General features: G+C 35.7%; 1 protein-coding gene across 1 annotated transcript in view; it reads right to left on the bottom strand.

Annotated features, from left to right (window-relative positions):
* Positions 1-25,034, bottom strand: part of ROBO2 (roundabout guidance receptor 2) — a 1,375,087-nt gene that overhangs the window by 186,001 nt on the left and 1,164,052 nt on the right. The window contains exon 3 of the mRNA XM_049785493.1: positions 1,701-1,858. Within this exon, the coding sequence (XP_049641450.1) occupies positions 1,701-1,858 (158 nt within the window). The remainder of the gene's footprint in view (positions 1-1,700; positions 1,859-25,034) is intronic.

Here is a 25,034-nt window from a genome sequence, read left to right as displayed (position 1 = left end):
GGACTTGCAAAATCCTCTATTTTTTTATTTGTTTCTTTGTGCTTTTGTTTTTCCTTTGGTTTTTATGTCACAGAAATATTCATTAGTTTCACCTGGCTATACACTCAGGAATGACTCCTGGCAGTGCTTAGAGTATCAAAGATTGAGTCCTAGTTGGACACATCCAAGACAAACATATTACCCATTGTACTATTGCTCCAGCTCCAATGTCCTTTGTTTTAACAAATATCATATAAGATGGTATTTGAATTCTAAGGGCATGTACTCAGTCTTACTGGGTATCCTCCACATGTATGATGTATATATAAATATTTATATTATTAAAATTTACTATATATTATAATCAAACTACCTATTAAACTTCAAATACTTCTTAATATTTGCTATCCTGAAACTAAGAGTGATATGGCATGCTTTACTATGTATCCTGACACCAAGGACACATTTTCATATATTTGGCATCTAAAAACATACCATAAGTGAGCATGACTGACTTCTCTTTGGCAATGTGGATCTTAACAGTAGTAACAGTTCTAATGAGAATCATATGGTTATATGTTGTGATGATTTTTTCTTGTTTTCATGGGAGAATCTCATGGGAGATAATTATCTCATGGGAGAAATCTCCCACTAGTTCTTTGGAGATATGTGGAGAGGGCAATCCTCCTGAAGATCTTGATCACCTTTGAAATCTTTTATATTAGTTACTGAATATTTTTTAAATACTAAATATGTATTTTTATAAACACAAAGCACTTTATTTAAAAACAAAGCAGAAGCAAAACACTGCATTTGCAACATATTTTTCCGAACAATGGGCTTTCAGACTCATAGGCTTATAATAGAAAGTATTAATCCGTTCAGTTAAATAAGACATTGCTTAAAATAGAGTATATTCTCATCTCAAGAATGGTGTTGACTATAAAAAATATTGTAGAATAAAGTCTGAAAATAGAGGAGGTATACGCTTCAGTGAACTGGTTATTATTTAAACAAGTCACTTAGAAATGTTGAGTATATCATCTAAAAATCAGTATATAGCTTTTTTTACTACCTCTTTTCTTCAGTTTTCATTTTGTATATTAATAGAGTTAGATGCTTATCGGTTCCCCTTGCAAACAGCCTATTGTTTTATATGACCTAATTATAAAGCTAGCTCATCACTTTTATTTTGCCTTGACTCTATCTTTGGAAAATAATTTATGTAGAATTATCATTGTGAATATATTTATGTTGAAAAAACTAAAAAAAAATCTTGAAATGTTTATTAACTTAAATTATTTTCTTTTCGTGTAAATTTAGAAAATAGTGCAAAATTAATACTCTAGTTAATGTGGTTTACAGCTATCATTTGCAGTTCAGCACTCGTGTATTGCAAGATCAATGGACTCATTTGGAGATCTTAAAAAGTCCTAAGACATCAATACTATTACTGCAAATGTATATTTACGTATTCAGATTGGTGCAACTATAACATATCTTACACTCCTGATATTTAGAGTGAGCATCTCTTTGCTAACTTTTTTATTCTAAAGATTTTATGTTAGCATTATCATTGTTTTCATTCTTCCCACACAGTGTCAATTGCATTTAGCATTCAAATACATTACATAACTTTACTGACATTAAGTAAAATATTAAAATATCTATTTCAAAACTAGATATTCCTTTTTTTAGGTATTTATTTAAATTTTACTCACACTTATTCTTTCTTCCTTGTCATCAATGCGGACTTTGTCTTTCTTCCAGTAGATGGTGGGTTCTGGGTGTCCCCGGGGAGGTTGGCACTCCAGGATGGCTGGTTCCCCTGCAGCCACTACAACATCTGTAGGATTTTGCCGGAAGTCATCTCGTAATACTAAAGAAAAACAATCAGTAAAAAAACTCAATGGCAATAGTTTTAGCATGTGCATTTTTTCTTTCAAATATAATTACACACCTTAGTTTGCTCTAAATTATATTTCAGTATATTCAATAAGAATTCATTCAATGCCTTCAGATTCTATCATCAGTCTAAATGGTCATCATTCAGAGGAGAAGCCTGATTATTTAAGATTTACTCAGGATATAGTTCTAAAATTGAATAAAATCTCAAGGTACCCAATGAGGCCACCCATGCATTTTGCATAAAAGAAGACTGGGTTCAATCTTCAGCACTACCTGGTTCCCTGAGCACTGCTGTGTGTGGCTCATAAACAGCAAAACTAACAAACAAGAACAAAACAAAACCCTTACAGGAAGCATAATTTTATTTTCTGTAAATTAAAAGCATATATGTATATATATCCATGTCATATGTTTTTTTTTAATATGCATACATCTATTTACCTACTGACCTACAGACAAAAACACACACAAACTTAAACAAATTGCCAAGTTCTGCTAAGGGCAAGTAACTGTGAGCATGGATGGTAGTCAGTCTAGGAAGAGAAGTGGATGGCAATCCTCGACGAAACTCATGTCTTATGACATGAATCTAGACAAGATCAACACTTTTTTCATTACCCCAGAATAAACACTCATTGTTCATCCTTGCAATATATTAGCACCCATATATCCTGGACCACATTTTTATTCTTTCTGCATCTCCACCTGCCGAGTGACATCTGGGCAGCGTGACATTCGGAGCAGAGATATCCCTTATAGCAGTTTTGCCCGTCTGAATTTCCCCTCCTTTCATTAGGAGAACAGCAGGTTGGACCTCCCTTGTAACCTCCGAAAATCTGGCATGCCTGGCTCTCCAAATGTCACCTATCTATCTGTGCATGCTTTTCTTCTGTTGGCAGGAGGAAAAGCCTGGAGAAATGAGTTGCCCTATCCAAATGCAGAACATGGCATCTAGTTGGCAAACAGAGGCATGGCCATTTTAGGTAAACACTCAAAGAAAGCAGTTGAGTAAGATAAATTACCATACATTTCAAGCCACTTTCCCATCTCCTAATTGTCTGACTTTCTTTTCCTGGTAACTCTGGCAAGTTTGTTTCTTAAGGGTATGTAGGGGTAATCGTGTGCAAGGCAGGAAAACACAGACACACAGACACACACACACAGACACACACACACAGACACACACACACACACACACACACACACAGACACACACACACACACTTTAAGGTATTTGAAATAAAAAGTAGACAGCTTGCACTAGCCTGTTACGTAAATCATCCTGCAAATGGAGACTGGGTCAATCCAATTGGCTTTGGTGTCCTGTAATGAGACTCACTTCAGCACTCTGCTTCTTTGTTGGGCCAAGTTTCTAGGTTAATTGTCATTCTCCAAATAAATAAAAATCCCCTGTCTTGAAAATAGCTCCTGAGAGACAACTGAGTGACTTTTAGGGCTTTTCTTTTCTTTTCTCTTGCAACACATCTTTTAACAGCCTTTTTTCATCTTAATGAAGTCATGTCCCTTTCCAAGATTAGAGAGTATCTCCTATTGAAGGAATAGTAAGAAAGAATTCAGCACAAATTGCTCGCTCTCAGTTTATAAGCTGATTAATTTACTGCTTTCACTGCTCAGGAAATACATTCCATTTTCACACAATGAACTGCACATTTTTGGTTTCCCGTTCTAACTGGCAAGAAAGGTGTGATTTATATGCATAAGGATTTGCTTGTGAATGGGCTGAAGGATGGATGCATTTAAATGTGAATTGCAGACAGGGGGATGAGAAGGGTTAACAATGGTTCCCTCTAGCAGGTAAATCCTCCAGGGAGAATAAACTGGTGACTCATTTATATTCTAAATACAGAACAGCTGCCTATTTATGCAACGTGAAGAACTGCAAAAATATGGTAACAGGGAGCTGAGCACCCCTCCAATATCCGGTACTGGCAACAAATGGTGTTTTGGCAGGTCCTCAATCTGTTCCAAAACAACACATCTGGCTAGCTGAAGGACCTACCCCAGAACTGGTCTAATAAACGGCATGCCAAGCAAGAGGTCCCTGTTCAAATTGTACTCAAGACCATCAGAAATATTCAGAAACAGAGTTTTACATCCATTTGCAACATGTCAAATTCAGAAAGAAGAAAAAAGACTTTGACATCAGGGACAAAAAAAAAAAAAAGAAAAGAAAAAGAAAAAATATCATAACAAACTAAGACCTGCTAGCCTTAAACAATATAACATGTACTTACAACATTCACCAAAAGAAAATGACTTCAATTTGTAAATGAAGCCAAGAAATCTAACATCAACTGTAATTTTAGGCTTTCAGACTACTCACCCAGAGTGTAGTGTGAGATAATAATATAATTGGTACTGTAACCTCCTCAACTCACAGAAATGGTCTTGGGGATTTGAATGGTATTCAGTTAATTCAGTTTTTTGCTTAGTGATACCATTTCTCTTATTCTAAGTCTTCAGGGTAATAAAATGTGTCTCTTTAATGGCTCCCATAACCACCACCCCTCAGAAAAACATCGTTACTATTAACATGCTGTAATTTAACAGAGAACTAGTTCATAAGAAAAAGCAAAGGTATTGTTACTCTTCTGATAAATTGAAATAAAGATACTTATGTTGTGATATTTATTTCTATGTGCTGAAAAGGGAAATCAGCCCCCCCCCCCCACCAACCTTGGTGGGTGCCCTGCCCCTTAAGGAAGTCGTCACTGCCTCGGCCCCACCTCTACCCCTACCTCACGAATCATTGGTGTTATCGTAGCGGAAGTCCAGCCCTCAAGGACTCTTCTTCCCCTCCCACTTCCCATCCTATATAAGGGGGTAACGAGGGACCCACGAGGTCTTTGATTCTGGTGGGAATTCATAGACCCTGACCATTCATAATGGTCAGTATTAAAAGCACTTTTTAAAGCATCTGCTGGAACTCATAAGCCTCTTCATTTCTTTGCGCCGGGCAGCTAAAATTAGGACTTCCGGACCTTTCATTTGGCGCAAAGAAATGAAGAGGCGTATGAGTTCCAGCAGATGCTTTAAAAAGTGCTTTTAATACTGACCATTATGAATGGTCAGGGTCTATGAATTCCCACCAGAATCAAAGACCTCGTGGGTCCCTCGTTACCCCCTTATATAGGATGGGAAGTGGGAGGGGAAGAAGAGTCCTTGAGGGCTGGACTTCCGCTACGATAACACCAATGATTCGTGAGGTAGGGGTAGAGGTGGGGCCGAGGCAGTGACGACTTCCTTAAGGGGCAGGGCACCCACCAAGGTTGGTGGGGGGGGGGGGCTGATTTCCCTTTTCAATCCCCACTTCTTGTACTGGAGGCTTCTAATCCTAGAAGCCAATGTGATTTTGGGGCCTTTACTTTCTGATATTACTGGTCATAATTATTTGCATGAGCTAACCCTGCATGGGCCAATGGCTACCAGAAGTAAAAAGGCTTAGGAGGGGCCCCAGTAGGAGTATTAGATAGGGGAGAATTCCATGCCATAAAGACCATAAGGGACCATTTAATAGCTTTGTATCTTGGCCAGCTACTCTTGATGGTGCTTGATTTTGTTTTACACATTTGAAATTAACTTTTGTGAGAGTTTGTTATTTCTGTTTAGCCCTGCTAGTTTTGCTTTTCCAGTTACCAATTTTCCTGCAACTTCTGAGCCCTAAACTTCAGTTGCCTTTCCTGCACTGGGTTAGACAGAGATGAAGAAATTTTATTTTTATTAATGACTGTTTTACTTTTTAACATTACCAAGAGAAGCATAATTTTTGCTACCTGCTTTAACCTCTGGGATAGATAGGCATAATGTTATTCTTAGTAGTTAACTTGGCTTATTAATTTCTGCGGCCTTTATTTTCCCCTTATAGTTTTTTTTTTTTCTTTGATGACCATTTTGCTTTAGAGATTTCATTACCCTAGAAGTTATTAGAGGGAACGTGGTCGAAGATCAATCTTCTGTAGCTACTTCAGGCTGACAGGGGACTGCAGTTTCAATCTCTAGATAGGGTGAAATCTCATATTTCCCTAAAGGAGCAGTTAACTGGTTTACTTTTACAGTTTTAACACCTGAAAAGGATTAGATAAATTATACAGGGGAATATTACTTAACCCACTCAGGCCTTGGAGCAGTAAATAGCACAACTTGAATGGCATAGCTGTTCTTATTGTCTGTAATGATAGCACAAATTAATTAACAGAAAACAAAGCATAATAGCATTATGAATAAACAGTTTTGAGTTACTTCAGTTAGACTAACATTTGCATTTGCAATTTATGATTTGGTTTAATACAACTAGTAAGAGCATTTTTACATGAGTTACTTTAAAGAAGTGGGTTTTAAGTTAGGCCCACTAGAATTTTAATTAGCTACCAAAAATGGTTTTTCTCTCCACCTTTACCTTGTACCTTACCCGGTATTTGAATAACTTGGCTTTTTTCTTTGCACATATACAGCACTGTTGGAGAAATCTCCATCTGGGGCACCCCCATTACTTACAGAGCTTTTTTGAGGATAGGTTGTGGACACTGCAGGTTTTTCACAGTTACTCAGGTTTGGCTGATGAGTTGGTCGGTTCAGCATGAGGTTCTTCTGGCTGGGCATCTCACCCTCTGCAGGAATTTTTAGAGGTGACTTGTCTGTTCCACTCCTCTCCAGGTTTGGAAGAGACTGACCTCGAATTCTCTTCTGAGCTTGAGGGAGAGAGCAGGGCCCACAGGCTGTGATAATCTTCTAGGAAAATCTTTAATTTCCTTACTCAGGCCATTTATTTCAGTTTCTCGCCGGTGCCTGCTTGTCACATCGCCTCAACTCCAATTATTCCTCTGAAAGAGGGCTTTGGGGTTCCCTTACTAATTTTTTTTTGATTTTCTGTTTGCATGAGGACTACTCCCCATGCAGAGAGAAAAGCCATTTGCTTGTATTTTGTGCAAAGCAACATGATGCCATGACATAAATGGTACTAAAAGGTTCTGGGAGAAGAGAAAAAGCAAATATTACTTAAATTACTTAGATAATTTTAGAATTTTTTTTTTTTTTTTGCAACGAAACATTTTATACATTTTTAAATAAAACCATGACCAATTTTATAAAACCTCCTGTGATACAAATATTAATGTTCTTGGTAACATATAATGAAAAATTGCAAAATAATATTTTAATTATGCTTAATTCTAAATATAGAAATTTACTTAGTTTTCTAAACAGAAAACACCAGGAATTTACGTTACACAAATTAATGTTGAAAACCAGAAAGAATGAATACTTACTACTTTTGGTAGAACATGCTTAAAAACATTTACTTTTTTTTTTAACCTAGAGACATATTAATAATTATTTAGATTGATTATACACATTTTTATTACACATTTTTAATTTCTTTTACACCACTTTCCTTTTTGCATGCAAGGCAAACGCCCTACCATTCGGCTTCTTCTCTTTTTCCTCCCTTTTTTTTTTTTTTTTTTTTTAAGCTTCGCCACTTATTCTTTTGCAGTGGTTCCGCTGCTAAAAATTTTCACGTGCACCGAAAAACAAACAAAAATAACAACAGTAATTTGCAACATTTTCTTATTAATTTTTTTAAGAAACCTTTAAGTTAGAAATTTAAATGCTTAAAAAAAATTTTTTTTTTGACTTCCAAACCATTTGCTAGATTTTTTTTTGATATGTAAATGACCTACATTCCTCAGCCAGGTGGAGCTGGGAGGACAATAGTTTGCCCTGGGGCGTGGTGAATTTCTTCACCACGTGGTGAGTTAAAAAGCATTTTTTTTTTCTTTTTCGGCTAGAAAAAAAACGGCCAGTTGCTCTTTTTGGCCTGAACGCATGGCAGGATAGTTGGGGAATTGCAAAGTTCAGAAATTCTCCAGGAAAATTTATTCCCGATGGCCATTTGAGAAATCTGGGATTTGCAATTTCCAACACCCCCCGCCAAGTCCCTAGTGTGGACCTTGCATGCGCCAGCTTCCTGGTTGGGTGGGGAGCGGGTTAGGCGGGTTTCGGGCGCCCTCTCGCCGCGCCGCGGGCGGCGGGGGTTGCGCGTTTCGCTGCTGGGACGACTGACGGGCGAGGGAGACGCGGGCTCACCGGCGGTCGGCCCCTTTCCCCAGGGGTCGGCCCTTGAGAGGGGGTCGGGCTTGCGTCCCGTGGTCAGACCAAAAAAAAAAAAAAACATAGAACACACAGACAAGAAACAGACAGACAAACAGACAGCGTGGCGCCACAAATAACCAAGCAAAATGCGTTCAAGTAATCTCTGCATTCCACAATAAATCCTAGACAGACAACTATGCCAATGACCAAGTTCTTGAGCTCCAAAAATCACAGACAGACAACCTCTTCAGCAGCTCGGAACGTCTTCCAGCTGCTCTTACTAAACCCCTGGGGTACCACCAGGGTCGTGACCTAAGCAGCCAAAGTTCGTCAACCTCTTGCCCATCTGGTATACGCATCAGATGGGGAACCACACACACCTGGAAACGCATCAGGTGGAAGATTCCTTAGTCACCCGGGGGGACTTTAACCCCCCTATGAAACAAAGTCTGCTTCTACTCGGTTTCCACATCGAGCAAAGAGCTCATAACATTTGCCAAACCACCACAAAGCTAGCTTCCCACTGGACACAGAATACAACATAATCTCAGACTAAGACAGACACGAAGCAAAGCGTGCTCACACACACACATACACACATCAGAACTCACCAGACACCTTTTCATAGCTTTGTGCCGGGCAGAATGAGTGAGGACTCCTGGTGGCTCGCCAAAATGAAAGGTCCGGAAGTCCTAATTTTAGCTGCCCGGCGCAAAGAAATGAAGAGGCGTATGAGTTCCAGCAGATGCTTTAAAAAGTGCTTTTAATACTGACCATTATGAATGGTCAGGGTCTATGAATTCCCACCAGAATCAAAGACCTCGTGGGTCCCTCGTTACCCCCTTATATAGGATGGGAAGTGGGAGGGGAAGAAGAGTCCTTGAGGGCTGGACTTCCGCTACGATAACACCAATGATTCGTGAGGTAGGGGTAGAGGTGGGGCCGAGGCAGTGACGACTTCCTTAAGGGGCAGGGCACCCACCAAGGTTGGTGGGGGGGGGGGGCTGATTTCCCTTTTCAGTGCCTGAGGATTACATGGTCAGGTACAAATATAATCAAAGTACATAAAATAATATTTATTGGTTGAAATTTCCCATTAAATTTTATTTCTGTCTTGTTTAGTGCATTATTACAGCTAATAAAGAAAAGAACATGTTTTCATAGTAAGTAATGGATTAATGTATATTAAATGAAGGGAAATAAATGGTTTTATAACTGGGAAATAAAATTAAATCTAAATTAAGCCTATTTTTTTTTACTTTTAAGTCCCCTTCTATAATCTAAATTAAATCTATCATGTTTTATTTTTTACTTTTAAGTCCTCTTTTATAAAGAAGTGAAATCTATGTTTTAAATTGTTGATAAGCCAAGAGGATAGTAGAGTATGACCTTAAATTAAAAAAGAAAATCTTCAATACAATGCAAAGATTAAGTGGAATAAATCTAGTTAAATAACAAATGTTGGGAGAGGAGTATGAAGTTAAAAATAGCTTAAAATAATAAAGTTACTCTTGGGACCTGGGTTCTGAACAAAAAGGGACGCCATTTTTGAAAAGGCCACATGGAAAACCTATTTTAGGTTCTGAACAAAGAGAGGCCATTTTGTAAAGAACCACTTAGTGAGAGCTACATGCTAGGTTCCCCAAGCCAATTCCCCAATTCCCCAAGCTACCGGGCCATATCAGGTAACCTATCTGGAAGGGACAAAGAGCAGCAATGGGAAGATACTCCTAGACTGGAACCCCCCTGTATCCCTATCCTTTATAATCCCATTCATGACCCTGGGCGGGGTTCATCACTTGCAGGAGAAAACCCTGGCCCTGTCTGTTAGGAGCTGTTGGCAGGCAGAATAAAGTTTAAACTTTACTCCAATTTGTGTGGTCTTCTCCTTTGATTTCTGGACCCTACTAATTACATGGGTACATTTTTGAATATTACTTTTTTTTTGCAGATGTAAGTATAGAATATAAAATTTTATTTTATTTTTCATAAGCATAGTATAATTAGCAATGCTTCCATCATTTCACCACATGTTCTTTAAGTATTAATTCTAATTTTCTCTGCTCTAAATTGTATATATTTGATTCTGTTTGTTTTTGTGTCACTCTCTTTGTCTTGTTGTGCACCTGACCATTTAAGTATCCATGTTATCAAATGGAAAGGTCCACTTAGCAAGGATCTGAGAAGAGGATCAACAGTTAATAGCCAACAAAGAATTGAGAAACTGTGTTCAACATTTGAGGATACAAATTCTGCAAAGGAACAGAGAAGTTTAGGAGTGGATATTTTTTTCTCTACTTGAGTTTTCACAAAACATTCCAGCTCTGATCAACACCTACATTGCAGTATTGTTAAACAAACAAACAAACAAACAAAAAACCAAACTATCACACAGAATTCAACAAATCCATAACAGAATAATTACCCTACAGAAAAGTAAGTGAAGACTTGTTATAAGCGATTGAGTGAGTGTTATTTTAAACCATAGATTAAGTGTTGAGTTTTAAACCATAAACTGAGTGTTGTTTTAAGCCATAAGTTATTTGGCAACTTGTTACAAGCCAAGGTAATTAATAGCATACACTCTTGACCCCTATTTTGTCCCAATCCCCTTCTTTCACATGCATGACTCTTGTCTGCTTAACTCAAGAGTTCTTGAGAATTCTTTGTGTTTTGTTTGTTTGTTTTTATGCCACACCCAGTTGTACTCAGTGTGTATTCTTGGCATTGTGCTCAACAATCATTCTTGGTGGGGCTGGGGAATTATAAATAGTGCTGGGGGTCAAAGTAGGTCAAATGCATGCAAGAATTCTTTGTATTTCAGTTAAAGGAAGACAAATAATTCTTAAGGTATTCTTTTCAGTAATGAAAAGTCTTTTAAAATAAGAGCAGAATAATAATAAGACTATATGATTAATCTAATTCTAAAAGAAACATTTCTCTACTAAAATATATCCATTCTTCAATGGGTGGAAATATTCATGCACACTTCCGTATGAAGAAAACAATGCAGCACCAAATAAATTGATCATGAAAAAGGCAGTCTAAATAGAAATTGTAATTAAAAGCATGAGTAACAGTGGTTAAACCTATAAACAATTCAAAGCAACACTGAGCACAGATTTCCTTGCCAAGAGGATTTCTATGCGCACACATGAGCTGTCAGTACTTGTGTGGCACAGGCTTGTGAATAAAAATCTGAGATCTAGTCCTCAGGGATATATTTATCTGGGGCACATTTTTACTTTTGATCACAAAGTTAAGTATTAATGCTAAGAAAGCTACTCCAAGGCTTTTAGCTACACATGAAGATACAGGATAACTCACATTGGTTTTAATAAGTTTGTTTTAGTTTGCTGGGATCACTTGGCAGACATTCACAAAATAATTCTTAATTTTGGAGTCATATACAGTTGTATTCAGGTCATACTGTAATCTGTGCTGAGTCACTTCTAATGTTTTGGTAGAGTATTTGAGGATTTAGGGATTGAACATTTCTCTTCATCTCTTCAGCACCACAAAACACTATGGATGTCCTATTTAGTTTTATATATAATTTGGATTTATAGCAAGACCCAGTGATACTCAGTAACTTACTCTTGGCTACGTGCTTAAGGACCACTCCAATGAACCATATGTTGTGCTAGGCATTAAACCAAGTGACGCGGCATGCATGGCAAGTATGTTAACCATTATACTATTTCTCTAGATATGAAATCCTATTTTCAAAAGAACTATCTTGCAACAACTAATTATTTAGTGAATACATGTTTTGTGCAAAGTCTACAGTAATAGATATGCAGTAAGTATATATAAATACATACATATGTAGATGTACATGAATTCACCTATTGCAGTATATTTTAAAACATTTGAGCTACAATCTATGTGAAGTCATTGTGCTACAATGATTTATACTATCACCTGCTCAAATAATTTATCTTTACCCCATTACCCTAGTTTAGGTTTTATCTTCATAATTTTCAGCGGGAATATTCTCCTCCAGATTTTGTTAAATTTCTCTTTTAAGGGTGGGAACAACAGCACAGTAGGAAGAGTGTAGCCAACCCAGAAATGACCTGGGTTAGATCTCTGGCATCTTGTATGGTCTTTGACACTGCCAAGAGTAACTCTTGACCATTGTGAGTTGTGGCCTAAGCACCTTCAAACCCCCAACCCCCCCAAAAACACTGAAAAACATCTCTTTTAAACTTGTAGCTATAACTTGTTTGCTATGCTGTGCATATGAAATACATTCTTTTTACAATCTTTTAAAATATTTTGTGGCAAACTTTTCTTTAATATAATTTTCAATTTTAGGATAGGTTTCTGCTTAATCTGCAAGCTATTTAGATAAATTTTTGCAAATTCTCACTACACAGTAAATTATTTAATATTAATGTACATTAGAATATAATGTTTTGTTCTCCCCAAACATATTTTTCTCATGGCTGGTTTTTCATTTTCACCTTCCCCCTCATGTAGAATATTCCTTAAATGTCATCATCATACTAAGTTATCTAAAAAGTCTTATATTGGGGCCGGAGAGATAACACATCAGCATTTGCCTTGCAGGCAGCCAATCCAGGACCTAAGGTGCTTGGTTCGAATCCCGGTGTCCCATATGGTTCCCCGTGCCTACCAGGAGATATTTCTGAGCAGATACCCAGGAGTAACTCCTGAGCACAGCTGGATGTGGCCCAAAAACAACAAACCAACCAACAAAAAAGTCTTATATTATTTGAACTACATTAGGTAATGCAAAAAAGGTTTCCATCTTGAAGAACACCAGAAATGTCCACATGTTTGATTGATTATATTATTGAGTTGGTATACTTCTCTTCTAGAGGTATGTTTCATTCTTTCCTTATTAAGAAACATCAATATTTAATTTTATTTTATTATTTTGAGAACTTGGATGCTTTCTGTCACACTTGGTTGTGTTCTGAGTACTGTGCTCAGTGCATCACTCCTTGAGGTATGTGGGGACCAGGCATAAATCAATCAAACCAAGGTTGATGCAGAATATACCACATTTCTAGAGCCTGTAGTTTATTTTTCAGATGTTAAAATGAAGAACAACTTGGTTTTATAAAGGTAAAAAAAAAAAGAACACACACACACACTTGTCTCCTTAGTAGCCATAAATCTCTAAAATAAACCTTAGATACTTCCAAAAGTTCAGAAACTAATCAAACCAATAAAACCAGTAGCAGAAATTACCATTTATCATAGCAGAAAAGTCAATGGACTAGAGAAAAAATGCAGCATAATTATAGTTGAGACATTATTTCTCAAGCTCTGCTTCCCACTTGGCTCAGAAAATTACTCCTCCCAAGCTTAGGGACCATATGGGATAATATTGGAGGTCAGCTTGGCCACTCCCCTCTACCCATCCCTTCTTGCCACACTACATAGTGGTTGTTGGCAGCCATTGTAGACCTCAGAGGGAGTGCCCACCTCTATTAAGCGAGATCAAGTAAACTAGAACATACTCTGGATTCCTGATGACCTAACCTGACAAATGAATCCCAGAGTCCATGCTATATCTAGACTACTAGTTGTGGGATCTAAATAAGCATACTTTCATATTTAAATTGAGTCCCACCTTTTAACTGATAGTTCCATACAGAAAAGTTATAATAATGCTACAGTTTTCTGAGTACCAGAGCAATAGCACAGAGGATAGTGTGTTTGCTTTGCATGTGGCTGACTCTGGTTTGGTCCCTAGCATCATCCCATATGACCCCCAAGCCTGCCAGAAGTAATTTCTGAACACAAAGCCAGGATTAACCCCTGAGCACTGCCTGGTGTTCTCCCTCCAAAAAAATAATGCTATAGTTTTCTAAAGTTTTAGAGGATAATAAAATCAATCTAAAGAATAATCAGCACTCAAGAGAAACTTTGATTTTATATGTCTAATCAAACAAATCATGCTCAGACTGGACAAGACAGAAAGCAGCTAAATACAGAATAAAATTTGATGTTAGAAGACCAGGCATCTATGCTGTCTTCTGAACAAAAGGGGAAATGGGAAAGGAAAAAAAAAAAAAAAACTCCGTGGGGAAACATTCCTCTACTACTTTACAAGCTCACTCTGGCTCCCTGTAGCACATTGGTGACTGCAGAATGAGAAGTTTGTCCCTACCCTTTGTTCACCACCTCCACTAAGACACCATGTGCCAGAAATTCACTAGAAAAATGATATAGATAAAGCAGTGGTATAAATTGGGCACTGAACAAACAAGGATCCCCCTTTCCTTGCTCACTTGCAAGGCTTAACATTAACTCTGCAGGGAATAAAACACATAAACATATAATGCACTCGAGAAATGACCAGCTTCAAGCTCTTTAGCCAAAACTTTCTGATTGGATCCTTTTTTTAGCCCTGTTCTGTCCTCGCATGCATTATAATTTGAAGTCCTGGTAGGAATGCCAACTCTTCCTTAATGTTTTCCATTACTGTTTAAACTTGCTGAAGGAGTCTTAGAAATTGCATGGAAACTGTGCTCTGTGTAATTCGTATCTGTAACCTCTGTAATGCATATGTTCTCCTCGGGGAGCAAGTGTTGAGATCATTCATAAACTCTTGGATCACATGTAGCACTGCAAACTGGTGACATCTGACCATGGCAGACTCTAGTCCTGTCTCTGGCAATCATTTCCTCTACTTTGGGTGAAGGAGCCAGCAGCTGGCATATCTTCAATACTGGGAAGTCCTACTTTTGGCAAAGACTAGCATTTGATATTTGACAGGGATCTGCATATACCATCCATTAAGTTTAGAAGGAAGTTGTAGATTGAAGCTAATCAGTTCTTTTTAATGTTTAATCAGTTCTTTTTTTTCACTCAAAGAACTATTGTCCACAGAATTGTTGATGTGGGATTAAGCACTCCAGAATCATCACGGGTTCAAAGAAGTAAGGACCAGAGTGTCCATACAGTTTGTGAGGAAGAGGCAGATGTCTGGCACAGCAGTAGCAGCCTAAATATGAGCAAGGCAATACCTTTCAATACTGAAGTCTCAAAATCTCTTCTCACCACTGTGTTCTGTTTTGTTCCCTAAATTACCACCTTCCAGCATCTGTCTGTTTAAGGCTAATGCTTTTCATCTTTACAGCACGACTGGTAATTCCAACTATCAAAAGACTAGTGCATTTAACTTGGAATTCAGAACAATGGCTAATCTGTAAAAAAAATGTAAATAATGCTTTTCAAGAATGAAACACCAGCGGTGGGAGAGAGAGCATGGAGGTATGGAGATAAGAAAGGTATGCCTTTCTTTGTGTGTGTGTGTGTGTGTGTGTGTGTGTGTGTGTGTGTGTGTGTGTGTGGTTTTTGGGTCACACCCGGCAGTGCTCAGGGGTTTTTCCTGGCTCCGTGCTCAGAAATTGCTCCTAGCAGGCACGGGGGACCATATGGGACACAGATGACCTTCTGCATGAAAGGTAAACGCCTTACCTCCATGCTATCTCTCCGGCCCCAGGCGTTTGCCTTTCATGCAGGAGGTCATCCTTTAAAATCCCGGTGTCCCATATGGTCCCCCGTGCCTGTCAGGAGCAATTTCTGAGCACGGAGCCAGGAAAAACCCCTGAGCACTGCCGGGTGTGACCCAAAAACCACAAAAAAAAAAAAAAAAAAAAAAAAAAAAAGAATGAAACACCAGATTATTTTTAAAATGTAACACTGTCTCATATTTGTCTCTACATCTAAGTTTGACTATTAATAAAGAAATAAAACGTGACTAAATAAAAAATCTGCATGAGTTGTACATACAGGTTATTTACAAATAACCATTTTTCATTTTCAATCAGGTTGCTGGATTCTTGAGTTTTGAGTCTTAAGACTCAACAATGTCAGGTTCTAGGGCTCAGAAAGGCCTGCACAGGTATTTTGCAGAACAATTTTTTTTCACTGCTTACAGCTTCTCTTCCTTTTATTTTTTGCTTCCACAATTAGGCCAAAGATGATTAAAAATTTGGAAGCTTGCAAATATGTAATATATTTTTATATTTAAAAATATGCCATATAGTCCATGCTTAAATTCAAAGCTTATAAATAATTGCTGCCTTAAAGCTATATAAACCAATTTCAGCAGAATGTTATGAAGTAACTCTTATCATGATGGGTTCAAGAACCCAAAAGGTTACCATTTTCCTCTAGCCTCGCTAGTCCTAATCTGAAAGCATTTGCCTTTTCAGCATTCCAACATTTCACTGTTCGAAGAGGAAAAGTCTCAGCAGCATGAGGCTCTCATTCTACCCTCTTCCAGCAATACCAGTATTGCTCTGATCTATCCGTGTCATGGTGCATTCTGATGTGCATGATCAACATGAATTACAATGCCAAGGAACTGCCAGATGTCATGAGTTATAAACTCAATAGTCTAAGGATTATTACACATTAGGGCACCCTACAGTGCAAGGGTGTCCTGGAATTTATGTGTTATTTATTACCTATTGGCAGGGTCTCAAAGTAATCTCACCCCCGCTGATGAAATGAGGGTTGGAAGGAGAAGAAGGTCACGGTCAACTTTCCTTGTCAAGAATGCCAGTTACTTTGAAGCTACTGTTGCTTTATCACTAATCCCCCATCCCCCACAAATCAAGATCGTCTCTGAATAAAGTGGATATAAGGGATATCTATATACTATCTATATATTATAAGGGTTTTAAGCTTAATCCTGATCTCACATTTTTCATATTCTAATCACCTACTTCAACAACATGGTTGAAAGAAAAAAACCACCATTGGCCTGATTGCAAGACAATCTGAAACTTTCCATATGAACCTAAAAATGACCACATTGAGCGATACACTGTTTATGTTCCTCTTTTACAAATTAACATAGGCTAAAGCCTAACAGCATGAAACTATATTTGCATTTTTTAATGAAACAGTGCATGGAAAAAATATGTTCCATATGTCTGTGGTCTCTTTATTCTTACTCATCCAATATTAAGATTTGCATATGTCCACATTTCAAAGAATGGGCATTACTCTAAGCTGTCATAAATATTGCTGAAATGGATATAATTTGACATCCTATATTCTTCAGGAAATGTTCTATTTGATTACTACATGACAAGAAGCTTGAAATGCTTCCGAATCCAGGATATAGCATATTTATTTTTAAACTGGCATATTTTTTAAAAAGCTCTATCATCTCTCTACTCTGTACCAAAGACCCTTCTTTTGCTTCTGCCATCAAATGAATTCTGAATGCTGCAGTTAACATTCAGAAATCTCATTACCAATGTACTATAAATCTTCAAAACCATCACCATGTTTTGACAGCTAGGCAGGAGAAGTGGAAAGCAAGGAGCATATCCCAGCATTTTTTATGAATGCAAATGTGCTAAAGACCACATTTAAATTATTTCAGGAATTTTATATTACACCACTGACAACAACCTGAAAACAATGTTGGACACATTTTTATCTGTAAAAAGTATCATTCCACTCATTCTATAGTGTATACTTTTCTATTGAACTGAACTTTTCCTATGCTCTAGAAAAAGAAACTTGATACCAATGAAGAAACAATATGATTTTTTGAGGGAAGGAATTCTGAGATCTCATGCTGAAATTTTATCAAGAACTGAGTAAATGGTGCAAGAGATAAACTATAGGCCAAGCAAGTGTGAAGCTTTGGGTTCAATCCCACCCCTAGAATCATGAAGCATACATACTTCAAGTGAACCAAAAACACTACCAGATCAGAGTATTCCTGAGAATAAATTTATCTTCCCCTGAATAATTCTGGGTATATCCCCATTAAATATATATTAATTGATTAAATACATTCAATCATTAAATAAGTATATGTAACCCAATTAAATAAATATACATATACTAAGTGTTTTTTCCCTGTAAGTGTTGAAAAATGAAAAGTTTATACCTACTTTAATCAAAAACACCTTTTAATCAAATTCCAAATTTTCATGGAATGCTTGAAAGAAGTCATCTTATCATGGAAATTTAAAAAAAAAATCTTTTTCTTAATGAACTTGGGAGTCAAGCTAAAATATCTAAAGAGTAGATGTTAAAGTAATATATACTTCATTCTGATAGATTCTTGAATTTTTCTTGATTATATAATCATTGCTTGAGCTCCACTATTAGTTCCAGCACAAACACACTCATTTGAGTTTTCCCTCTCAAAATACTCAGTGACAAACATAAGCAGAGCCACTTTCTGCTAGAAAAGGAACCAAAGTGCCACTGAACGAAAGTGCCACTGAGCTTCATGTGATTACTTGAGTTTCAGCTTGTGAAGCAACGTTACTTGGTTAGAGTGTCAAACTTTCAGGATATTTTTTTTCTAAACAAAGTAAAGAAGTATAATGAGGGAAAAAAAAATCAGCATAGCAACACATGAGCATAAGTTTTGCATGCAAGAGCTCAGATCTTGATCTTGATCTTGCCAGATCAAGATAATATCTTCAGATTACCAAATAATTTTAAGAAAATAAAAATAGATAACTCAAAAATCACACGTGAAATTTTTATAAAGCAAACAGTACTAAATAATTACTGGCCTCGAACTAGGTTGGGATATGTAGTGGGTATTCACAAACTAATTACAAAAACAAAACATAGTAGAATGTGCTTACATGTACAAAAATAATCTGGAAAGATATACAAAGAACAACTGTAATAAAAGCTTCATTTTTGAAAAATTATGGGAAGTTGTGAGAGATATATGCTTTTCCTATATCCACTTTATACATTTGAGTTCTAAACATGTGAAAGCCTCAGGTACTAAATAATATGTATTCTTAATAATGAATTAGTATGAAAAAATTTATCAGAGTGTATCAAATTACACTGACTGCAGTCTTAGAGAATATTGTTAATGTTGGAGCCAGAGATATAGTACAACAGGTAGAATGCTAGCCTTCTTTCCAGTCAGGTTCAATTTCTGGCATCTCATATAGTTCTTAGAACCCACTAGGTGTAATTCTTTAGTACAGAAAAAGGAATAACAACTGAACACTGCAAAGTGTGGACACCAGATCATCATCATCATCATCATCATCATCATCATCATCATCATCATCATCATCAACTTACTTTTAATATGAAGAAATAAAATATTTCTTGACTTATGATATGCCTATTCATAAAATCAAAGATACAACTCGACAAAATAAGTATTTTTCTAACTTGAGTTAAGAATTATATACATAATCATATATTATACATAATATTAAAGGTTCATTATGAATAATATAATATATGTGACATGATTATACTATATATACCACATAATTACAAATAATTACTATACATTATATCTACCTATATAAAGATAAATAAATATACATAATATTAAATATCAACCTTATGTCTCTGGAATGTCTCAATAGAAGACTGGTTCTAGAGTAAAAAGATAGTTTACTTTGGAAAAATCAAACATTATAGTTTGTGTCCTAGTAGAGAGAGGCTAAACTCCACCATATATATCTACCATCAATAAATAATCCAATAAAGAAATCATCATTTGTTTATATAAATTCTTTCTCCTAAACTGCAAATTATAAATATAAGAACCACTTGAGTGACTCAAGAACTAGTCAAAAAATTTGCATAACTCAATGCTAAGCAATCTTTTGATATACTTTTGTTTTTATATTTAAGATGACAAAAAAAAAATAAAACAGCATTATTATCTGGTATTATGCTGAGAATCATAAATCAGGAGGAGACGAACAGATACAGAATAACCTCTTTCATGTGTGTGATATAAAAATATGTAGGATATATGTAAGATACAGAGGAGGGTTAAAATAATTTGCTAAGGCAGTAGAACTTGAGAACTGATCTACAGAACTGAGTTTATGTTGGAAGACAGGAAAGGGTGGTTGACAGGAGGGAAAAGTAAGTTGAGGATGGATGGAAAGAGTGAGGTGCTAGAACATTTTATGTAAGAAATCCTATCGAAAATAGTGTTGTAAGGTCTGGAGAGGTGGTGCAAGCAGTAAGGCATCTTCTTTGCACGCACTAGCCTAGGTTAGACCTCAGTTCAGTTCAATACCCCAGTGTTCCTTATGATCCCCCAAACCAGGCGTGATTTCTGAGCATATAGCCAGGAGTAACCCCTGACAGTCACCAGGTGGGGCCAAAAAAACAACGACAAAAAAAAAAAAAAACACATATAAAAAAATAGTGTTGTAGTCATGCTGCTTAAAATAAAAAACAAAACAAACAAAAAAACTCATAAAATTGAGAACTAATTATTGTTTTTATTTTCATTTTATGGCTGGGGAAAGGGTTTAAAGGCCATGTTTTGAATGGAGTCCAAGATTTGATACCTGGCGCCACACAGTCCCTTGACAAGAACCTGGATTACAATACTCAAGCACTAAACTGAGAGTAGACCCTGAGCACTACAGGGTGTGGCCCACAAACAAACAAATTTATTTTTAAAGTGAGCAAAACAGAATGCATGCAAGTATAGATTAAGCATAATGATGTTATTTATTCAACCTACAACTATAGTTCTTTTCTTATAGGATAATAGCTAGGGATATATCATAAAATGAATTACATTCCATCTTAAACAATATAATTAACTCTTGATGAACCTTTTTCTATACCAGCAAATTCAATTTTGTGTAATCCATGGGTTTATGATAATGTCAACTCATTAAAATGTTAGTTAAAACTCATTAAAATGCATACTGAGAGGTAACAGCTTCATTACTGTAATATGATATAAAGGAAAAAGAAAGCTTTATTATCATTTAATTGTTTTCAAAACTGAATATATTTGCATAATATATAAGGTTCACTGTATGCTTTCTATAACCCTCAAAATTCAATAATCCAATAAGTAAAAATACATTTATAAATAATTCTGTTACTACAAAGTCCAGTGTTTCTTATTAGAAAAACAAGTCATATTAGAGATGATGGAATGATATTAAAATATGCTAACATTATTATTTCTATTTCAATATTTATAACTTGCAGTTAGACCAGGATTTACATATAACAGCAGATAACTTAATCAAATATTAAAATTAATTACTTTCAATAGATTGTATGGCAGTTCCTTGTAAAACTGAAGAGTCAGGTGGAAATTACATTGAAAATTAACTATATCTCCAATGCAGATGTAATTATTTCATAGCTTCTCTTCCATAGTATTTTAAGCAGTATGAATATCTGATAATAGTGCCAAGAGTTAAGATTTGAAAAATTCCTAAAGTAGCTTATGTACCTTCCATAAGCCTTCTAAGATGAAGCTATTAACATTAGAGAGCTGCATAGCTAAATTTAATCAAATGTTTGTATTTCATCTTTTCTTTTGCTACTCTACACTTTCCTTTTCACTTGTCTTTGCTCCTATTTTTTTTTTCCAGAAATTTCCTGTTCTTAAAACCTAGCCAATTCGTGGGTATCTGAGACTGGCTTCCTTATATCTGATCTCTGCCAGTCCTGCCTCACTGGTTATAACTCCAAGATGAAAGTCCTTTCATGAAGCTTTCATGAAATTCCAGACTTAAGTTCTCCTATCTAATTTTCAGTACCATTTTATTCTCATTTACTTCAATGTTTTGGTTTTTTTGTTGAACATCTTTGCCGCTCTGTGACTACTGCTGGTGTGCTTTTCAAAAGTTGTTCCCAGCATAGCTCAGGAGATCATGCCGAGCCTGAAATTGAGTCTGGTCCACTTACAGGCAAAACATGTGCTCAGCCCATTGAGTTACCTCTCTAGTTTTTCACTTATAACTTTTATATCTAAGAAAAATTTCAATTTAACAAGAACAGAATGACTCTCTGATTTTTACCACACAAATTTGTGTCTCTTCATATATGATATAGACAGTCATTTAAATAAATTCAACAAGGAATGGTTATTCCTCCATTTCTGCTACCACAGACACAAAGATGTACAGAGACACCTATTCACATATATTACCATTTCCTTCAGTGAGGGCCAATGGCTGAAACTTAACAAGGGTATACCTTTCTCCCCCACAACTGTTACTTTTAAAATTGATTCTGTGACTAAGGCTTCTTTGTACTGTTGTCTATATAGCTAAAGCATAGCCAATTCTCTATACAGTAGAATAATCTCATAAAGCAAGGGCTGGAGAAATAGTACAAGAAAAAATGCTTGCCTTGCATGGGGCCACCTATATTTTAATCCCTAATACCTTATCTGATCTTATGAGCACCACCAGGAGTGATCTGAATATAAAGTCAGGAGCAAGGCTAGCATATATGGGTAAGGTCTCTAAGAACACATAAGAAAATAAAATACTATAAAAATTAAATTCTAAAACAAATATCACTACTCACAATTCTTAAAATCAGATTTACCAAAATAAATATATCCAAACACTTCACTCTAGATCCAAGACATTAAAATCTAACTCACTCATCCTGATCCAGTTTCCCCAGCAATGTTCTTTTCCTCCAGCAAGGAAAATTACTTCTTTAGAGCTTATTTATCCACTATTCACTGGAAAGTGTTTTTCTCCTAAATATATTTCTTTCATTTGCTTCTGAGCTGTCAATTCACAGTTTATAAGTCAATTCTTCACATTTTTTCTCACCATTAACTAATCTAAAGGCACAAAATCACATGTATTAAGTTATATTGCTACCCCCTATTGTATACAGATATAAATTAAAATGTGAAGTTATTGTGTTTGTTTATTTGTTCAGAATAAATTTTCCAACAATAGAATGCAGGTTTGTTGCATAAAAGAACAATCAAGCTCATTTTGTTTATTGTTGTATTCCAAAAGTCTAGATTTGAATTCTTAACACATGTTGATTGCAGCATAAACATTTATTGGATAAATAAATGAGTAAAGAATCTTAATTTTTATTTTCAACAAAACTGGGAATAGTCGATAATTATATTTGCATCTTTAGTAGAAAGTTCCAAGAATTATCTTAGTGATAATGCTCAATAAACATATGACAAGTTCCATGCCTTTTGTCATCAAAAAGAATATATGTCTCAAGAGATACTATTGTGAAAAAATCTTTCATAATATGATAGTCTATTATTTTTACTTAATTTTAGGCACCACGGGTTACAATATTATTAAAAATAGTTTCATGCATAACACAATCCATCACCACACCCCTCCACCAGAGGGTTCACTTCCCTCTACCATTATCCTATTGCCTTTCCATCTTATTCTTCCTTCCCCTTCCCCTACTTATGCTAATTTTCTACTAAAGTCCATTTCTCATTTTCTGTGTTTAATATATTCAGAATAAAAAAAAACAATCTCACACATTTCATATTGTTCCACTGATTACAACATTCTTTACATCTTCAGGATCATATTTACCAGTTTGCAAATATCTCAGTTGTCTAGGAGAGCCAAATAAATTGATGGCTGATAAAATAGTGCAATCAAGGACCAAAGGTATAGCATAATGTATAAGGTACTTCCTTGCCTGCAGTAGATCTAGGTTTCTTCTGGCCAGGGGCAAAACATGTGGTCCCCTAAGCTTGTCAGGTGTGATCCCAGATCACAAAGCCAGGAGTAAGCCATAGGCACAGCTGGGTGTGGCCTCCAAACAAACAAACAAACATAAAAGATCAGTACCTAGAAGTTGGGTTACAGAGACAATTTAGATGTGATGATCCTGATTTGATCCTCAGCACTACATCTGATCCCCTGAGTATCCCTAAGAGTGACTCCTCAGGAAAAATTCAAAATAGATTCTGAATATTTCAGGTATAACCAGTCTCCACAATTAACACTCTCTATATAGGACGAATGAAAACTTAACAAGATACTGAGAAAGATATAGACATATTTGAATAAAAAGAGTGGAGGTCAGGTTTGGGTTTTAAAATACTAACATCATACAATTGATAACAAGAGGAGCCAGGATGGGAGTTTTTTTCTCTGATGATGATATTTAATATTGTAATGATAAAAACTTAGGTATAACAAATACAATTTACAATTCCTTAACTAATCATCAAAGTATTCTAAAAATAATTTTACTTGGTAACTAAGTTTTTCATTGTAATCAGTCATTAGATCATGCTGTGAGGTAGTGATTTCAAACATTAGGCCAAATCTATTTTTAATTCAAAATTCATCATGGCACATGCTTCTTGAATAAATTCCTAATAATCTTGATTCTATACAATTATTTTTATAAAGAAAAAACAAAAGAACAAAAGCAAATCATGAGTAAATTGCCTTTCAGCAGAACACTGCTTTCTGTATAATGAACCAGTAGAGATTTTTCTAATGGTATACCGAAACCCTCAAAACTGCAGTCTTCTGTTTTTTAAAAATATAAAGCAGTTTCTTTTTTCTGAAAAATTAAACTTTTTTCTGTGCTCCAGTTTTTCTCTACTTTTTGCATATTACAAAATACATTGAAACTCTTAGAAATTGTCACATCTCAAAGTGATGTTATAATTGTGAGCTTGTTTTTATTGCAATTTTAAGTATACACAAAACCTTTTTCTGTGTCTTTCACAAAATCGACTCAGGATTTTAGTGATTGTACATCTTTATAAGACTCAAGTATTGGCATTTCTGCTTATTGAGTTCTGAGATTAAGAGGGCAAGATATTAACACTTTCTAATTTTCTGCTTCTTCATCTATAAAATGGGAATAATGGTTCATGCCAATTTGAGTAGAAATGGAGAGTAAATGAGAACTTTTTGACATTTAACATCTGACTAGAGGATTTTGCATAATAATCAAGGAAATAAAATAGGTAGTAATGTTTTAAGTTATAAATTTTCCACATAGACTATATATATTTCCACAGTAGTAACTTATTATTCTGATTACCTACAATAGTATGTATGTAATACTTTTATATGCAGCACATAATAAAGTGAAAATTTCTCAGTCATTATGGTAAATTAATAATGTAATATTGAATCATATGCCATGAAGAGCTTATCTAATTCATTTAAATATTTTTATTAAACACTTTAGAGTTAGTTTTTAATTTTGCATTATATGAATAAAGAAAAATAGCAATAACCTTTTTGGATACTATGACTCCGTGTTTTTTTTGTTTT

The sequence above is a fragment of the Suncus etruscus genome, chromosome 13 (genome assembly GCF_024139225.1).
Source record: "Suncus etruscus isolate mSunEtr1 chromosome 13, mSunEtr1.pri.cur, whole genome shotgun sequence".
In the NCBI taxonomy this organism is placed as follows: Eukaryota; Metazoa; Chordata; class Mammalia; order Eulipotyphla; family Soricidae; genus Suncus; species Suncus etruscus.
This window is presented reverse-complemented; position numbering and strand designations above follow the sequence as displayed.